A 19,735-nucleotide genomic window follows, 5' to 3' on the forward strand; every position below is an offset into this window, starting at 1 on the left:
GGCGGAGTGTGAAGAAATGGGTTAGCTCAAAGTGTAGACTGGCCCCACTGACAGGCACTGACAGGCCGCGTGTGGCTAAAGAGGTGCCCTGTTCCTGCTGACAGTTTGTGGATTTCTAACGCAGATGGTTTTAAGATTCTCTGCAGGGCCCCCGAGTTCACTTCTCTGACTCGATGCCCCTCCTGCTTGTGAAGAGCTCTTGGCTCGCTTGGTAAATGAATGTATTAGGGACCCTGCTTTCTCTGTTTTCTGGCTTCTGGACTCAATAAACACGTCATTGTTGTATTCCAAAACTAAATGAGAGAAAGAGAACTAAAGACAAAAAGGAACCTGTTACCCCGGATGCAGTGTCTGAGCCTGTCAGAGGAAACGTGAGGAGCCCCACCGTGGGCTGGCAAACAGGCCCTTCCTCGCGGGTTTTACAGAAACTGCAGGGAGGACGTCTCGTGGAGGCTGGTGCCTGGCAGAGCCCAGGGCGAAGTAGGAAAGCTGTTTTCACCACCAGGTCAGCAGGCCGGCAAGATTCCTTTGAGCTCTGAGGCCACACGTTGTCTCTGAGGAGCCTTTGTTTTTATATCTCTGCCAGAATCATTAAACTTGCAGAGATAACCTGGTCCCTGTCTCAGGTCACGATCTTCTCCTGTGAACAAGAAGATACTTTTGTATTCAGAAGACTCTTGCTTTTCCCATTGTTTTGCCCCTTTTTCTACTTGGCTGTTTTTATTTAATTTTTTTTATAAAATCCTTTTTGTTGAAGTCTTTGGGATTTTTTTATGACTTTTCATTTTAATTCCAGTATAGTTAGCGTACAGTGTGATGTTAGTTTCAGGCGTAGAAGATACCAATTCCACACTTGCATACGTCACCCGGTGCTCATCACGCACAGCAAGCGCACTCCCTAATCTCCCTGTTTCCCCCTCCCCTATCCTCCTCCCCTCTGAGAACCCTCGGTGTGTTCTCTGTGGTTAAGAGTCTGGTTCTTGCTTTGCCCCCTCTTTTTTCCCCTTTCCTCATTTGTTTCTTAAATTCCACATATGCGTGAACTCACATGGTATTTGTCCTTCTCTGATTGACGTATTTCACTTAGCATAATACTCTCTAGTTCCATCCACATCAGTGCAAATGGCAAGATTTCATTCTTTTTACGGCTGAGTAATACTCCATTGTGTATATATACACCACATCTTTATCCATTTGTCTGTCCGGGGACACTTGGGCAGCTTCCATAGCTTGGCTACTGTACATAATGCTGCTGTAAACATAGGGGTGCATGTATCCTTTTTTAATTTTATGTCTTTACTTACTTGAGAGAGCGCCTCTGTGCTGCCCCCCTTCGTGGGGGCTGGAACAGCGGCTTTGTTCTGAGCTGGGGCTTCCGCTTCAGGTGGTGCCCGTCTGTTCAGCCCTGGGACCTCCTCCCCCTCCTCGTGTCTCGTTGTGTCGGACGGTGGTACCCTGACCCCGTCTCGCAGTTGGGTTTTCATGTGTTCTCTTCTAAACGTGTCTCTGTCGCACTGGGCATCTCTTCAGTAACACCTGGTCTCCTTTTTGTGTCCTCATCTGCGTTTTGACCTGCCCCGGCCACTCCCCCCGCCCTGTCTTCCCTGCTTTCCTGTCCCTCCAGGACCAGGAGGACCGGCCGCATGGAGGGCCCAGCCTGTCCTTTGTCTCCCGGGCCTTGTGAGCGTCCCTGCGCGGGCGGCAGGCTGAGCCCTCTCTCCGGCCCCTTCCCACGAGTGCTGCTGGTCCGCGGGGACAGCCAGAGCTGAGGCTGCTGGGCCGAGAGGGGTCTGGGCGGCTCTCCTCCCCGGCAGGAGTCCGCACGTGATGTAGAGTGAACTCGGCCGTCTTGCGTGCATCTGGAACGGCACCAGTTGCCCCTCGCGGGGAGAACTGAGGGGACAGTCCTGCTGGCTCAGACAGGGCTGCCAGGTTCTTACCGTGGTAGAGCACACGCACACGAGCGCTCCAGGCTGGAGTCTGTGCCCCTCCGGGGTCACTTGTTCAGACCTAACCCCCAGCGGGATGGTTCGGCCAGGGGCCTCTGGGAGCAGGGGCTTCCGGAAGAGACCCCGTCTGTGAACCAGGAGGAAGTGGGCCCTCACCTGACCCCGGAAAGCCGGGCCCGCCTGCAGAACTGTGAGAAGGAAACGTTGGTTAAGCCACCCCATCTGCAGGGTATTTTTTATAACTGCCCAAACTAAGACACACATGTAAAATTTAAAATGAACTAAAGGATGGACACTGATTCTCTTTGTAATTTCTGTCTTCCGGCCTACCTGTTCTTTTCTTCAGGTCTGTTTGCATGGAAGATGTACGCCTCCCAGAGAGATATATGTAGACTTGTAAACACTTCACACAGATGTATCAACGTGCACATACACACGGACACGTCTAAACGGCACGGCTTGTACTGCGCGTCTTGCCGGCTGCGTCATTTTGGGGCCTGTGGCTCCTTCCAGCCTCGCTTGGCTCGGGCACGGACGTCCCCCACTCTGTGTCCCTGAACCTGCTGTGGGTGGGCATGAGGTTTGACCCCGTTTGGGGGGGTGTTTTCTTGTAAAGATGTGCTCGGCTCTGAGTCCTGGGCATGGCTCTTCCCTTCCATCCACACGGATAACCCGGGGGCTGGTCCGTGGCCGGGGTACGGAGAAGAGCTGCGAACACTGGTGCGAGTGACCCGACGGGCAGATCCGTGCCGTATCAGAGGCGGTTGATGGCAGGCATTTTCGTCTTGGGTTAGGAGCTCCGAAACGTGTGCGCGGCCGTGTTGTGTGCGTGGAACGAGCGCCGAGGCCGCGGGTCACGTTGAGTTGCAGGCTCCCCCCGAGGGCACCTGCACGGGGCACAGCCGGACAGAATGCGATTTAGAGAGCAGACCGCGTGATGCGCTGCCACTTCTCTGCTTCCGGGGTCTCGCCCGAGCCGCCCCGACAGATGAGAACGGTCCGTGGGCGGCTGGGCAGCCCGCCTCTCCCGGAGAGGCCTGTGGCCCCCAGCGCTGCCTCCGTCCCGGGTTTTGCGTGTAAGCGGCCGCGGCCCGCCGTGCTCCTGGCATCTCAGGGAGGCTCTGTTCTCCAGGAACAGAGTCGGGCTCCTGCCTCACCGTGGATGGAGGCTTAGTCAGGGACAGGGCAGGGACGGGGCAGGCGGGCGCCGTCTGTGTCACACCTGCCGGGACCCAAGGGCACTGCTGCCCCTCGTTTGCCACCGGCCCTCAGTGGCACGTAGGGCTGCTCATCCCCATCCTGCCTTGGGGTCATCTGAATGGCCTTTTAAAGGGTGGGTGTTTGGGCGGGCAGAGCTCAGGGGCACGCCGCCCCTCTTGGCCCAGGGCCGCCTGCGGCACGAAGGCTGGCCATGCCCTCCACGGCCTTCCCCAGGCCCACGCTCTGTGGGTGCTGAAGGCGCCATCAGAATTGTCCCCGTGGCCTGACGGCGCAGTTCTGCGAGAGGGCCGGGCACTCGACAGTTTGGTTATGAAATCCGTTTCTCCAGGATTCCCAATTTCTCAATAACTTCAGACTGTCGAAACCTAAGCCTGTGGTGAGTTCTACCATTTAGAATGGTCTGGAAAAAAGTTAGGCTTCTTAAATGCCATCATGATTGAAACCTTGGCCTGGCTCCTCGGAGACAGAGCAGACCGTGCTGTCCCCACGGGGGACACTCCAGAGCGGGGAAGGCAGGCCACGGGGTAACTGTGCTCTCCACGGTCTGCAGCGGGCCGGGCTGGGGGTCACTGCTGCTGGCGGCAGCGTGAAAACCTGGACTTGCGCTCTGCTGGGACGGAGGACGGGGCCCCCGGGTTTCACGGGCGCTCACCTCTTTTCCATCCACAGCAGGAGACGCGTGCAGTGCGCAAGCGATTCTAGGGGTGAGAGGACCCCTCGCACCAGATCACACACCGGATCGCACAGCTCAGACCTCGTGAGATGAACTGAAATGCTGACCTTGAACTGTCACCACATCATTAATGAGAACAGTGTCTTCCTAACAAGACATTGGGATACCTGGCCTAACAAAGATTTTTAATTTTCTGTCCTGACCTATGAACTTAAATACCTTTAAAAAGTATGCACATTAAATAGCTTTTGTGAAGCAGTGACGTATCGACATTACACAGCATCTGGGCTGGACCGGCACCTGCAGCTCTGTGGCATCCATGGAACCGACCGGAACGCTGTGTTCCTTGCGCTCGTTCCCTTTTTCGGAGGCATGTGGTTATTCTATTCCCTTTGTCCTCACCAGTGAAATGCTGTGGCTCATTCATCACCCTTCAGCTTTGACATGATTTTTCTTGATGTGGTAAAATGTGTGTTTTGTTTTGTTTGAAGATTTTTATTTATTTGACGGAGAGACACAGCGAGAGAGGGAACACAAGCGGGGGAGTGGGAGAGGGAGAAGCAGGCTTCCCGCTGAGCAGGGAGCCCAATGCGGGGCTCGATCCCAGGACCCTGGGATCATGACCTGAGCTGAAGGCAGACGCTTAACGACTGAGCCACCCAGGCGCCCCTTCTCCCCTAATCTTTATCATTTCCTTCATTCTGCCAACTTTGGGCCCAGTCTGCTCTTGTTTTTCTAGTGCCCTGAGGCATTGTGTTCTGTTGTTCACCTGAGATCTTGTTTCTGTGTGAACATCCCTCTTAGAACAGCTTTTGCTACATCCCACAAGTTTTTGTATGTTATTTTCCATTTTTGTTTGTCTCTAGATTTTTTATTTCCCCTTTAATACCTTCTTTGATCCATTGTTTGTTCAGAAGAATGTTTTATAATTTCCAGGCATTCCTGAGTTTCCCGTTTTCCTCCTGTATTCATTTCTAGTTTTACACCCTTGTGGTCCGAGAAGACACTCCACGCGTGCTTGAAGAGTGTGCGTCCCACTGTCGTCAGAATGTTGCGTGTGTGTCTGCTGGGTCCATTAGTCTGTAGTGTTCAGGTCCCGTTTCCTTATTGATTCTCTGTCTGGATGATCCCTTGTTGACAGTGGGACATTAAATTCCCCACTATTACTGCATTACTGTTTATTTTTCCTTTTGGCTCCGTTAGTTTTGCTTAGTGTGTATAGGTGCTCTGATGCTGGCCGCGTGAATATTTACAACTGTCATGTCCTCTTGATGGACTGACCCCTTCATTGGTATATAATGATCTCCCTTGTCTCTCTCTGCCATTTTTAAGGTCCATTTTGTCTGATCTAAAGATAGCCACTCCTACTTTTTTTGGTTACCATTTGCTTGAAATCTCTTTTTCCACACCTTCAATCTCAGTCTACATGGGTCTTTAGGACTAAAGTGAATCTCTTGTAGGCAGCGTATCTTTGGATCGTGTGTTATTTATTCAGTTATTATATATCTTTTGATTGGAGAATTTGACTTTTTTATATTTGTTGGTAGATAAGGACTTACTGTTGTCGTTTTCTTGATTGTTCTCTGGCTGTTTTGTAGACACATTGTTTCTTGCTTCTCATCCTGCCCTCTTTTTTTGTGTTTTGATGTCGTTTGGTATCAGTGTACTTTAACTTTTTATAATGATCTTTTGTGTGATTACTGCAGGTTTTTCCCTTGTGGTTATCATGAGGATTTTGTGAAACGGTTTACTGATTACTTCAGTAGCTTCCTCAACTTGACACTCTGTTCCCTGCCCTCTCACGTTGGAGGCTGTTGGGGCTACAGTTTACGTATTTCTTACATAGTGTATCCAATAACAGAATATGATAGTTCTGGTTATGTTTACTGTATTTTAACCTTTAAAGTTGTAAGTGAATTATGTACCACCAGGACTGTATTACAGAACTGACCAACTATAAATTTACCTTGACCAGTGAGTTTTATGTTCCCTGCTCATGTTTTTATGATGTTAATTGGCATTTTGTTATTTCCTCCTAGAAAACCGCTATTGAGCATTTCACGGAGGGCAGGCCTAGTGGCGGTGAGCTCTGTCCACTTTTGTTTGTTAAGGAAAGTGTTTATCTCCCCTCATTTCTGAAGGATAGCTGTGTCAGGTATAGAATTCCTGGTTAACAGGGTTTTCTTTGTCTGTAAATACTTTGAATACATCATCCTATTCTCTCTTGGCCCCAAGAGTTTGTGGTGAAAAATCACCCCATATAAGGCTGGTTCCTTCTGTGTAACTTGTCTGTTTTCTCTTGTTGCTCTCAAAGTTCTCTCTTTGTCTTCGGCAACGTAATTATAATGTATCTCACCGAAGCCCTATTCAGGTTCAACCTCTTTGGGGTCCCTTGAGCCTCGTGGATCTGGACGTCCACTTCTGTCCCAGGCTTGGAAGCTTCCAGTCATTATTGCTTTAAATATACTTTTCTGTCTCTTTCTCTTCTCCTGGAATTCCCACAGTGCGGGAATAATTCCCATAGGCTTTCTTCACGCGTTTTTCTTTTTGCCCTTCTAGTTGGAAAATTTCAAAGGTCACTCACTCTTTCTGCATTGTCAAGTCAGCTGTTGGAGCGCTTGAATTTTTCTCCTCAGGGATTATTCAGTTCTAGGATTTCTGGGTTATTTCATGGTTTCTTTTTCTTCGTTTTACTTTTCATTTTGCTTGTGTGTTGTTAAGAGCATTCCTCTGAATTTTCTGTGTGATCGTTCATAGACATCCATTCGTGTGTTGTACTCAGAGCTTGCAATCTTGTGGGGCCAGCAGGACATGTGCTGAGGGCGTGCTTTGGATTTCGTGCTGCCTCCAAAGGTCATCTGGCCTCTCTGAACGTGTTTGGCGATGAGGCACTTCTGCTAAGTCGCTCCAGTAGAAAGAATTTTGGTCAGTTTTGGATGATTTCACAGCTTTTTCTTCATGGGGCATGAAGTGAGGTGCAGCTGAGGTCGGGGCAAAAGGGACACCTTGTTCTGTGTGAAGCTCATGTTCTCGTTTCTGCAGCCCAACTTCTTGGGTACCACTCGGGCTATAGATAGAACATCATTCTGTCTTCGTTTTTCTGGCTGTCACTTCTCCGAGCCCGACCGTGGTTGTAAAGAACTCTGGAGCCCCATCCTGTGTGTCCGGGAGGCGCTGGGCCCGTCTCACCTTTGTTACAGGGTGTCCTGCCCCCGGACGGGACGAAGATGCCCGACAGACACAGCCCACGCTGGAGAAACTCCGGTCCTCGCGAGCACACCCAGTCGCGGGCGTCCTTTAGAACGGTGTTTGGGGCGGGGGCCCGCTGGGACCTGTGGGGTGACTGCAGTCGCGTCCGAGTGCGGCACGCGCGACGTTCCCTCGGGCCCTCCCTGGCACAAGGCGCAGATGCCAGCGAGGGAGCCTGCCGTCGAGCCCGGTGCGGGGAACGTGTGTTCAGGACCAGAGTCGGGGCTGAGACGACCCCTCCCGGCCGAGCCCGGGTCCGTGTGCCCCGTGGCGTCATGGCCGTGTGTGTGTCTGCTGTTTATCACGTCCCTGCGGGCGCTGCTGTGACTTGGGCTCCTCCAGCTGCTCCTGTGCCGAGAGTGCGGCTCGCCTGTCCTGACGACTCGCGGGCCTCCGAGGCCGATCCCAGCCGTGACCCTGGACGAGCGCGTGCTGGGCGGCGGAGCGTCGCTGTTGTGCCCGCGGCCCGCGCCGAGCGGACGGAGGTGCAGGCGGAGGCTGCGCGTTACGGGCGGGACGCGCTGGGCCGTGTGGGGCGGAGACCGGGGCTGCGGCGGCTCGCAGACGCCGCCGCCGCCGGGGGTGGGTGGGCCCGGAGGGAAGAGCGCCGTGCGCCGCGCGTGCGGCCGCCCCGGGCTCAGGACGTCGGTGCGTCTGCGGACGGGGAGCGTGGACTGGCCGGGGGGCGGGCGCCGGGGGGCGGGGGCCCCACGCGCAGGGCGCAGGCCGGGGGCGCGTTCGTGCGCCGAGGTTTTACCCTCGGACCGGCAGTCCAAGGCGCTTCCCCGGGTTCCCGTTCGTGGCTGTGTGGGGGAGGCGGACGTGCCCTGCGGCCCCCGCTGCGGCCCCGCCCGTCCCCGTGTGAGCTGAACGCGTAGGGCACGACGGTGTGAAGTGATCCCCACACGCCGCGCGCCTCACACCCATCTTGTCGGAAACGTGTCCGCCGCGCTCCGTCCAGCTGTCGCGCGCCTGCGCACCCCGGGCTGGCTGCTCGGCGGCCTGCACCTGTCCCCTCCCCCAGCCTCCTGCAGCCGCCGGCGGAAGTTCTTCGGGGACGACTGTGGTGGTGGCGTTTGGATTCCACACGTGCGTGAGACCAGGTGGCGCTGATTCTCAGCGCAGCGCGTCCGACGGTGGGACCCCTCGTTCACGGCCGACAAACAGCCCGTGTGCGCACGGGACCCCTCCGCTGGCCCTGCGTCTGGGCGTCCGCTTCCTTCGCTGTGAAGCCCCCAGGCGGGCGACCGCGCCGAGATGCTGCGGATGGTCCACGTGAACGGGGTCTACCCCCACGTGGCGCGTGTCCTCGGAGCAACCGCGGGGTGGGGGTGGGCGTGGCGCCGCCATGGCGGACCGGCCGGGGGCAGGTGTGACGGGAAGGACCTCAGCCCCTCAGGAGGCGCACTGTCCTCGCCGCCCGCGCCCATGAGACGTGTCCCCCAGGTGTTTGACCGTCCGGGCGGGAGCCCGTGAGCACCCGGCTTCGGGGGAGGCCCCTGAATGCGGGGGGAGACCGACGAGTTCGCGCTGGAATTCGGTGACGGCCCAGGGAGGACGCGGGGCGGCAGGAGGGCCTGGGACTGAGCGGCCGTGCTGCTGGGGGGGTCCCTGGGCCGTGTGGGCCCCAGGCTGGCAGGTGCCTGCTGAACCAGGTCCGCGGCAGAGCCCGTGGAGAGACGGGGCCTCCCCAGACCTCGTCGGGGAGTGAGCAGGAGCGCGTGCGGGGAGGTCCCTGCCGGAGCCCGGGGTCCTGGCGCCCACCCCCCGGCTCCTGCGTGCTGAGCGCACGCCCGGCCCCCCCCTCTGCCGCCCGGCCCCCCCCCTCTGCCGGGGCTGTTTCCGCCTGCGCGGCGTCAGCCCTGCCGCCCCGCCCCGCCCCGCCCCGCCCCGGCCCCGCCCCAGCTCGTGCGACGCGCCCTCCCCCCTCCCGCCCCCCCGGCCTGCTGGCTGCTCCCCCCGGAGCCCCCGCCTCGAGGCTGCCTGCGTCCGCGTCCGGGAGGCAGGCTCCCGAGGCCTCTCCCCGCGCGGCCCTGACCGGTCCCCACCGCCCGTGGCCCCGCGGGCTGGCGACCCAGCCTCTGGCGTCAGACTCCCCGCCCCGAGCCAGCACCGTCGCGCCGCCTCCCGGCCCAGCTTCCGGGGTTGCTTTAGGTCACGTCAGGTGTCTAACGTTTCAGAGCCTTAGGGTCGCGTCCTCCAGGCCCAGCTGTGCGACCCCGGGCGCCGAGTGAGCTCGCGGGGACCTGCCTTCCGCCCGACGCTTCCTGCTTCCTGACGCAGACCCTGGGATCTGCGCAGAGCCGACGCGGGGGTCAGACACAGCCTGACGGGGCGCCTTCCTGTCCGCCTGGGGCGGGGGCCGAGCAGACGCCGCCCAGCCTGGTCCTGAGGCGACCGCCGGCCGCGGGCTCTGCAGCCAGGGGACCGCGTGTGCGCCGTGCTCGCCTGAGGCTCCAGGGTCACCGGGTACAGGACCGTCTTCTTTCCTCCGTCGGAGTTGACCTTTTTCTAACCCCTGTTAGGTTCAGGGAGCAAGTTTCCGAGGCTGGAAAGAAGTGACGTCTCTGTTTAATAAAGACGACGAACAACACCTGCTGGAAAGATGTAAATCCCCCAAGTCCAAAGGGTAAGTGTCCGTGGGCCCCGGGGGGACGGTGAGTGGACGGAGACGCGCTGTGCTCATCTTGATGCTGTGGCAACAGAAGAAAGTAGGGAGTGAGACGCGCTTCCCAGAGCAGCTCTCGGACTCGGACTCGGACACCACTCAGCCTTCAAGCAGCCTCCAGCCGTGCGTGACAGGTTACTGACTGCAGAAAATCACGGGGGAGAAAAGTTAAAAATGCAAAGGATTGGTGAACTGTAAAAGATTTTAGAAAATTGAATATATTTAAACTGACATATTGCTGTTTATTATACACAGAATTTTTAAAAGTCTATTTAAACATGAAAAGATAAACTCAGTGAGAGCTGAGTGGGATTGCCAACGGCGTGTTTGACGAGAGGTGAGCCTCAGGGGGCCTGGCCGCAGACGAGGAGCTGCTGCGGGGGCCAGGGGCGCCCAGGCAGCCCACTCCAGCCCCACGGCCGGGACTCCTCCTCCTCCCCCTCCCGCCCGCCCCACGGAGGGCTGTGGGCCTGGGTCCCCGGGGTCAGCGTCTGTGGGGTCCCCCAGTCCAGCGCACGGGACTCTTGGGGGGTGCGGTGTGGGCTGTGTGTGCACCGTGGCACCCCGGGGATGCCCCTGCTGTCGGGCCGGAGGGACAGCGGCCTGTCCCCGGCCCCTTCGTGTCTGAGTCTCATTTGTGTTCAGCAAATTACCCACTCACTGCTCTGTGTGTATGTGAATAGCTGTTGAAAACGGATTTGATAAATGGAGTATTTATCCCCATATTTCTTAACTAGAACCCTGCATTTCCTGTTTTCTACTTTGCTCAAATACTCGAGTATTTCCTTGTGTGAAAACTAGCTCTTTGTGTACAGCCAAGTGTGGTACCTTAAAATACGGCTTTCACGGTTTCCCTAATACGCAGTGATGAATTTTTTTACTAATTTTAATTAAAATTCTTTATTACACATTTGTGGTCACTTTCTAAATGACTTAAACTTTTAAAAGAGTGTTAGGTGTATACGATGGACACTAATTGAGGCCCTGAGACCACTGGGTCACCAACACTTGGCTGTCTTGTCTCCCACAGAACTAACTTGCGGTTAAGAGAGGAGTTGAAGACAGAGAAGAAGTCTGGATTTTGGGACAATTTGGTTTTAAAACAGAATATTCAGTCTAAGAAACCAGATGAGATTGAAGGTTGGGAGCCTCCAACACTTGCTCCTGAAGATGTGACAGCCGACGCAGGTGACGTGGCGAGTGGCCGTCCCCCTCGGCCAGGCTGGGAGGAGGACGGCAAGGGCCGTAGCAAGTACAGCAGCCTGGCGAGCTCAGGGAACAGCTCCCGCTGGAGCCTCCGGTCGGCCGGGAGGCTGGTTGGCATCCGACGGCAGAGCAGGGGCCACCTGACCGACAACTGGGAAGAGCTGGAGTGACCATCCGGCCCTGCTGCGGACGGGAGAGGCGCACAGAGCCGAGTGTCCCCAAACCACAACTGATGCGGCCCCTGCGTCTTCTCTCTCCCCGTGCCGGTCTGAGAGTTTGCGGTCTCACGCTGTGTTCGTTCCCATGTCTGCTGGTCCTTCCCACGTGGACGAGAGCAGAGCACCTTCTCTGCCCGCCCGCGTCCGGACATTCCTGTCCGTGGACTGACGGAGGAGAGCCCCAGCCGGCGGCCGCCTCCTGGGAAGCGTCTGCCCCTTCTGGTCGCAGCGCTGCCGGACGCGGTCCCGTGGGCTGTGCCCTGTCCTCCCCTGCGTGCCCTGTCCCCCCCCCCGTGACCCCCGTGTCCTGCATGTGGTGTCCGTGTGTGTCCATGACATTCAACTGTAGCGGCGGGGCTGGGCCCTCTTCTCTTCCCAGAAGCCCGTGATCCAGCTGTGAAACCAATCTTCCAAAGGTTATGTTAAATTGTGTTCAACCTGGCAAATTAAACCTTTTTTCATCTTAAATACCAGGAAAGCAAAGGTTACATTTGATGCAGCACGAAATGCCACTCTCCGCAAAGCATCTTCATCACTTGCGCTGGGAGGGGGAGTCTCCCGCGTGGACGGAGGACAGGGACAGTGGTTCTTACTTTAGGGTTCATCTTACTCGTCCTGATCTTCATGTTCTTCTGAAAACGTGGTGTTCTGCGATTACAGGTTAAATACTGTCAGTGTGGATCAGGTTTAGCAACTTGATTCTCTGAATTGTTCTTGGAAAACACTAATTTGCTGATGGAGTTAAAACTGTATATAAAATACTGCAAGTGCCTCTTCTGTAATGTGCAGGTGTTTGGTTTCCAAAGTGAGCCAGTTGCCGTGGCTAGTGCCGGACGCCCAGGAAGGATGGGCCGCGCACTGCACACAGGGCTCCTTGGCAGCACGGCTGGGTCCACAGGCAGCACCACGGCTGCCTGAGGCAATGGTGGTTTGGAGGAAAAGCTTTAGGGTGTTCCTGATTAAAAACAAAAACCTCCAGTGACGCTGTGCATACCTCTCGTGAGAAAACACAGTCCCCCGTTGGCTCTGCGTGCACGTCTGTGCCGCGTAGTGAACACACCTGTCGGAACCCGCACAGGTCCCGTGGCGGGACTCCTGATGGTACAGCGTCAGTCTGTCCTCCATCCATCCGTCCATCTGTCCACCCATCTTTTTTTACTAGAAGCTTACTTGACTGAGTTTTGAACGGGGGGGCATGTTTAAGTGGCATGAAAATAAAGATCCGGTTTGTTAGTACCTTGAGATGCTGGGGTGTGTCTGGTGATGCAGAGTGGTGATGCTGGTGGATGTTGGTGGAACAAGTCCTCAGGGAAAGGGCTCCGTAGGCAGCGGTGGCCCCCACACGGCTGTGACCTGGGCGCGTGTGTTAGAGCCCGAGCTGCAGGCGCAGGGGAGGAGGCGCTGTGTCTGGGACTCGGCGCGGGCGGAGCGGAGTCGGGACCCCGAGACCCGCTGCAGGTCGCTGCACCCACGTGTGACGACGCCAAGTGCCTGTAACTCACCTCCGTGCAAATCGGTGACGCAAGGCTGACGACAGTCCTTCATAATATGGTTTCTCAAAATCTGAAGACGAAGCCAGATCGGAATTGGAACGTGCACCATAAATCACATTTTTCTTATCTACAAAGATTAATGTAAGAATAAACTTTTTCTTCTGTTGTATCTGATTAAATGAAAATAAGTATGTTTGCGGTTTTTAATTTATTTATTGGTGTGCTTTTGGGAGAGAAGTATTTTTTCTGATAGAATTTACCAAAGCAACTTTGTGTTGTTCACGGCTTAACGAGAGAATGTGGTTTTGACTTTGGGGTTCTTGTTTGCATTCTGTGAACACACGACTTCACTGTGTAAAGAGCGAGCGGTATCTGCTCCTTCTGTTCCTTACTTTGTAAAAGGAAAGTGATGGGCTTCGAAGAAGGCAGAATTCATTCTCAACGCTGAGGTTTTAAAAAAATAAAAGTATCGTTCATTTCCTCTTTCGTTATTAGTCTGCATGGTTATTGGCATCGACTTCGAGGTGACTGCTTACGGTGACTTTAGTCACAAAGCTGATGGTACTTTTCTTGATACCTGAAATCTCACTTAAAAGTGCAAACAATACACAGACTATTTCATAAATAAATGACCAATTTCAACCAAAGTTTTTGGGATGTATCTTTTGCATATTTCAGCCGCCTGCTTCCACCGTCCTGCTGGTGAGGAACCAGGGGGCGTGCCTGTGCTCTGGGCGGAGTTTAGGGTCAGGAATTAGAGCTGCACCCAGCTGAGAAGCCGCGAGCATCCCAGCAACAGTACTTTTACTTAATCACCCTTCTCTTCTGAAAAGATCACCGTCTCTTACAAGAAAGTCTGTGAGGAAGAGTGGCCTGTTCCAGAGGAGACAGGTACGTACCTCAAAAACTGGGCACGCACGCGGCCAGCCGAGCTCTGCCATCTGGGGATCTCCGGGCACAAGTCCTTCAGGGAGCAGGCGTGGGGGGCACGGTGCCCGTCCTGTCCTCGGGGTCCTGCCTCTGGAGACTTCCTTTCTTGTCTCAAGGGAGAGCTAGTCCACGTCCTGTCAGCGAGGGGGCCTGGGGACCCCGCCTGGGGAGTAGGGGTCCCCGTGTGTCCAGGGAGCCTTCTCCGCCTGCCCCTCCCAGGTTACTTTAGCCACTTCCCGACCTTCTGGTTCCATGCTTATTCTTCAGTGGGTATTTCTTGGCCTGAACAGAAGACCAGCAGGGCTCTCTATTCAGGAAGCTTTGCAGATTAATTGGCGAAGACAATTTTTTTAACTTTGTGATCCTTTTAAACAATGCTCAGAATCACCCACTGGGTGAGGAGCTGAACGCCAGGATGAGCTGGGGGGGGAGCCGAGGAGGCGTCTGCCTGACATTTCCCGAGGGATTCGGTGCGTTCCCGGGGTGGGGAGCCGTCTGTCCCCACGTTCTGGTCCCCTGAGGCTGTGCCTGGCAGCCGGCAATCCCACCAGCTGGCCCTGGGCAGGTCCTCGCCCCCAGACCCCCCAGGCCCCACCTGCCAGTTCAGGCGCTGGCTCACCGGGCCCGGCCTGGGCCTTCCTGCAGCCCTGCTGGAGTAGCCCAAGTACAAGGGGTTCACGGGCGTGCCCCCCACCCTGCGCCCCACGGCCCCTGTGCTGCCACCTTCACAGAAACCAGGGCCGAGGGTGGTTCTGTGCTGGTCAGACTGCCCGGGGTCGTGGGATCTGTGCTGTGTGGGGGGTGGACGGTCCCCTGCGCCCACGGAACGTGTTTCCCAGACCCCCAGCTGAGACCGTGGACACCTGAAGCCACAGGGCACCGGGAGCTGGTAACTGATGAGCCGGGTGCGGTGGTGCAGTCGTGTGGACGCTGTCCCTCTCAGATACCCCGCGTCCCCACAGAATGCCTGTGACAGACGGAGGGAGGGCAGCAGTCAGGCCTCAGGCCACCAGCGGCCTCTGGTGCCGTGGCAGGAGGGGCCCGATGGCATCGGTGGCTGGAGGCGCCGCCGCAGAGGCCGTGAGCCCGGCGACCACAGGGACTTCAGCGAGGGTCCATGCAGTCAGAGACCCTCCGGCGGGTTTCAGGAGCGCCCACACTGCGTGCTGGCCCTCGCAGTCCCTCGGTGCGTCCCCTACTTGGCTGCCCGGCTCCCTCTCCATGTCGGTCTGCTCGTCGGCCTTGAGAACCGCTGGCACTTCACTGCCCGTGTCCCCGGCGGCGGCAGCGGCAAGGACCTCTGGCGCGCGTCGGGTCCAGAGCAGGGTCTGCGCTGTGCGCCCTCGGAACGTGTCACGGGATCACAGAGCCCACGGGGCCGCGACAAGCCCGAGGCCCTGGCGGGGGGGCCGCAGCGACAAGGCTGCCCCTGAGGTCAGGACGCGGGCCGGCAGGTGCCACTTCCGCCCACAGGCCTGTAAACCCAAACCCTTCCTGTTCCGAGCGCTTCCACGCTGTCGAGATAAAGGGCTGCTGGTGCCGCTCCACCGACGAGCGGTGGCCCTGTGGCTCCCAGCCGCCCTCCCTGGGGGCCTCCTCGCGGTTGAGGGCTGGCTCCGGTCCGCGGCTCTGCTGGGACACGGCAGACGCGGCATCCCCAGGGGCCAGTGACGAGTGCGGCGCGGCAGCAGGATGGGCGCCCCGCCTCGCGGTGGACGGTGCCCGTGGTCCCTCGTGGCTCTCCCCCTGCTCACCTTCTGTGACAGGCAGCGCGGCAGTGACTTCCACCGCAAACACCGGGGCGCTGCAGCCCCGAGTGCTGTCCCCGCCACCACCGGCCGGATTACTGGTCCTCTCCCGACGCCCACATGCACAGTTCTCCAACTGGCCGGAAAACGTCTTTTTAGCTCCTTCTAACTTTTTCCTCAGAAGCAGGACACGGGGTGTGAGCTGTTAAATGCGGTAAGTTGGGGGTTGGGTGTCCTCACGGCACAGAAGGCCGGGCTGAAGGCCCCGGGTCCTGCTGGTGCCCTGGGGACCGGGCTCCGGGCGGCACCACCGTCAGGACGTGCCACGTTTCTGTGCGGCCCGTGGCCTCCTGCAGGGATCGCACAGCCCCCGTGGCTCTCCGGGCTCCGCCAGCCTGCCTCCCGGAACGGTTTGTCAGAGAACCTCCCATTCAGATCTCGCCGCGAGGCCCTCACAACCTCTGCCTCTCGGTCCGCAGTCTCTCCCGTGTCCAGCAGCAGCTGTGCTGGGCAGCAAGCCTGTCACCTTGGGTGGAAACATTTACATAATTAACACGGTTTTCCAGAATTGCAGGTGAGATGTGGTCATTTGGGTAGAATTTCAGCTTTCCAAATAAATTATTATTATTGATCTCTTTGAGATTACGTCTATTGAATGTCATTTCCTTAGTAAGTCAAAATTAGTGTTGGGGTTTTAGGAAAATATTTATAGGATTTTAAATAGTACAAAGTTTAGATAATTTAACTGTATTTTCAAGAAAGCTGAACGAGTCTGGAAGCAGAGGGGACGATGGGAAATACCCATCACTCATTGGAGTTTTGAGAAGTGAGGTGTGTTTTTCCTTTGGAGACTAGAATTTCCAAAGTCTCCCCCGTGGAGACTTCAGAACTGGTGCAGGAGGTGAGCCGGAGACACCAAAGAATTTCTGTTCTGTAAGAAGTCTTCCAAGCCCCACACGTAGAAGCAGCACATGAGCAAGCTCAACGAGTGAGGAGAACCCGTCCATCAGGAACACACAACTCCAGGGTATCATATTCTCATACTTCTCTCCCTGTATGTTTGGGAGCCTACGTGTCTTCAAAAGTAATATAAAATATTGGGAAAATCTATCTAAATATGAATAATTACTTCAAGTAGAATTACGGGTAGCATTTAAAATTTTCTGTGTATTGGGTTTTTTAAAAAGCTTTTTACAGTGAACATCTATTACTTTTGTAATAAAAAAAGTAACAGCTATTTTAAAAAATAAAATGGAAAGTGTCAAACATATATAAAAGAAAAGAAAAATATAAGTAATGGGTTGGCAAAACTACAGCCTGTTGGCCAAATTTGGGCCACCACCTGTTTTTTCCTGGTCCACGAGAATTATTTTTACATTTTTAAATGGTGACAAAACTTAAAAGAATCCTCTATCATGACACATGGAAAGTACAGGAAATGCACATTTCTGTGTCGGTGAAGTCTGACTGGACGCAGCACACTCCCTCATGCACAGGCTGCTTGCATGACGGTGTTGCCGCTAAGTGAGTGCAGAAGGGGGCACGTGGCCCACAAGCCCAGTATGTTTGCAGAACAAGTTTGCTGAGCCCTGGTGTAAACTCCTGTGTGGGCCATCCTCTTAGCCTCAGTGATGATCCGATTTTGTTTTATCTAGGTACTCCTGACTGCAAGCAATGATGTTAAAGTCAATCCCAGACATCCTTTAATTTCATCATCTTCATGTTTAAATAAAAAACAGTTGAGAATTCATCAAGAAGATAAAATAATTATAAACATACCTGCAGCAAACAGTGACAGAATTGAAGGAGGAAACAGGCAGCTCCAGGATACCAGTAGAGACCTCAATCCTCCACTTTCAATAAGGGATAAAATCCACCAAATGATAATTTACTACACACATTAATAGAATGAAGGGGAAAACATGATCATTTCCATTGATGCAGAAAAAGCATGTGATTTAAAAAAACACTCAACTAACTCTGAATAGAAGGAATCTGCTCTGACTTACTAAGGAGCATATAAAAAGCCCACAGCTAACCTTCTACTTGGTGAAAAAAGACTGAAATTTTCCTCTAAGGTCAGGAACAAGACAAGGATGTCCACTCTCACCACTCCTATTACATACACATCCTACTAGAAGTCCTCACCACAGCAATTAGGCAAGAAAAAGAAAAGGCATCCTAACTGTAAGAAGTAAAACTATCTGTTTATAAATTGTACCAAAAGTATAAGATTGTACCAAAAAATCCCAAGAAAACCAAAACCACCACCAAAAAGTGGAATAGACAAGCTCAGGAAAGTTGCAGGATACAAAATCAATATAAAAACAAGAGTTGCGTTTCTATACGTGAACAATGGAAAACTACAAAGGGAAATTAAGAAAATCCCATTTATAACAGCAACAAAGAATAAAACAGGAGTAAACTCAGCCACAGAGGCTAAAGTATTGTACACTGAAAACTCTAACGTGGCTTAAAGCAATCAGAGCAGACACAGATAAACGGAAAGACCTACTGTGCTTGTGGGCTATATGACTTACTAAGATGACACCACCACCCAAGGTGATCTATAGATTAATTGCACTCACCAAAATCTAGCAGTTTTTGCAGGAATAGAAAAAATCCTAAAATTTACATGGCCTCTCAAGGGATCCCAAATAGCCAAAACAATCCTGAAAAAGAATAAAGTTGCAGGATCCGCATATCCTGATTTCAGAACTCACTAGGGAGCTACAGGAATGAAAATAGTTTGGTCCTAGAATGAGAACACACAGACAGACACACAGACCAATGGGACAGGACAGAGAGCTCAGAAACAAACCGCCACATACACAATCATGATTTTCAACAAAGGTGCCAACACCATTCAGTGGGGGAAAGGGCAGTGTTTTCAACATATGGTGCTGGGAAAACTGGATGTCCACATGTGAAAGGATGAAGTTGGGCCTTACCTGACACCATACACAATGTTAGCTCAGTGGACCAAAGGCCTAAACATAAAAGCTAAATAAAACTATAAAGTTCTGGGCAAAAACAGCAAGTTTCATGACCTTGGATTTGTCAACCATCTCTTAGGAGACGAAAAGGTCAGCTAACACAGAAAAAAGGGAAACGAGCTCCATCAAATTAACACTTGCATGCCTCAAGGACACAACAGTGAAAAGGCACCTTCACAACGGGGGAAAATACCTTCCACTCACATACCTGTAAGGTGTTGGTATCTAGAATATACAGAGAACTCATGCAACTCAACAACAAAACACACAACTTGACTAAAAAAATGGGCGCAGGACTTGAACAGACATCTCTCCAAATACGACACAGATGCCAACAGCCACACGAGAAGGTGCTGCGGACCACTGATCACCAAGGAGGTGCAAATCCAAACCAGCAGGAGACACCACCTCACACCCGTTAGGATGGTCACTGTACAGCAACCACCCCAGAAAGCAGGTGTTGGCAAGAACGTGGAGAAACTGGGGCGCCTGAGCACTGCTGGTGGGATGGAGAAGAAGGGTGCAGCGTCTGTGGAACACGGTGTAGGAGTTCCTCAAAATATGATCAGCATGGAGTTAGCATCTGATCCACCAATTCTGCTTCTGGGTATTTATCCAAAGGAAGTGAGTGGAGTCCTGGAGAGATACTTGCACACCCATGTCCACAGCAGTCCACAGGTGGAAGCCACCCAGTGTCTCTACAGACAGACAAAACAAAATGCGGTCCATCCATGCAACAGAACAGGACTCAGCCCTAAAGAGTTAGGAAATCCTGAGACAGGCCACGGCACGGATGGACTCTGAGGACATGATTTAAGTGCAACAAGCCGGTCACAAAAGGACAAGTACCGTAAGATTCCAGGTATATTCTGCATCCAGGGTAGTCAAATCCACTGAGACAGTAGATGGCGGGAGCCGAGTGCAGGGGACTGGAAGTTAGTGTCTAACGGGGACAGATGGGTGCCCAGGGCGGGCAGGTGCTAATGGCCTTCCTGGTGCCCTGTGCAAGCCCTCAGGCATTCCACTGGGCAGTGTCTGATGCACGAGGTAGGGATAAGGGTGGAACTGCACACAGTTCATGAAGGAAGTAACAGTACGTTTCATGAACACGAGACCTTCTGCCTTTCAAGACTGGTTTTCACAGGGCAGCACCCCTTACTGCTGGTAATTATGGAACCAAGCAGCAGAGTCCCTGTCACGGCCGTTTATCTTAGGGTGGCCTTACCTCTGAAAGAGAAAGGATTTTCCAAGAAAGGATTCCAAGCTGCTCCTCAGTAACCACAACCCCTAGAGTTCTACCGAATGTTTAAAGCAGATTTAACAACAGTCCTTCACAAACTCTTCCCCTAAAACAGCAGAGGGACCACTTCTAAGGCAAGCTCAT

At 54.2% G+C, this 19,735-nt stretch overlaps 1 protein-coding gene across 1 annotated transcript in view; it reads left to right on the plus strand.

Annotated features, from left to right (window-relative positions):
* TDRP (testis development related protein) overlaps positions 1-16,513 on the plus strand; it is a 46,189-nt gene extending 29,676 nt beyond the window's left edge. The window contains exons 2-3 of the mRNA XM_032413760.1: positions 9,618-9,721; positions 10,791-16,513. Of these exons, the coding sequence (XP_032269651.1) occupies positions 9,618-9,721; positions 10,791-11,136 (450 nt within the window). The 3' untranslated portion in view covers positions 11,137-16,513. The remainder of the gene's footprint in view (positions 1-9,617; positions 9,722-10,790) is intronic.
* The last annotated feature ends 3,222 nt before the right edge of the window (positions 16,514-19,735 follow it).

This window comes from Phoca vitulina, unplaced genomic scaffold, assembly GCF_004348235.1.
Source record: "Phoca vitulina isolate PV1807 unplaced genomic scaffold, GSC_HSeal_1.0 scaffold15, whole genome shotgun sequence".
Taxonomy (NCBI): domain Eukaryota; kingdom Metazoa; phylum Chordata; class Mammalia; order Carnivora; family Phocidae; genus Phoca; species Phoca vitulina.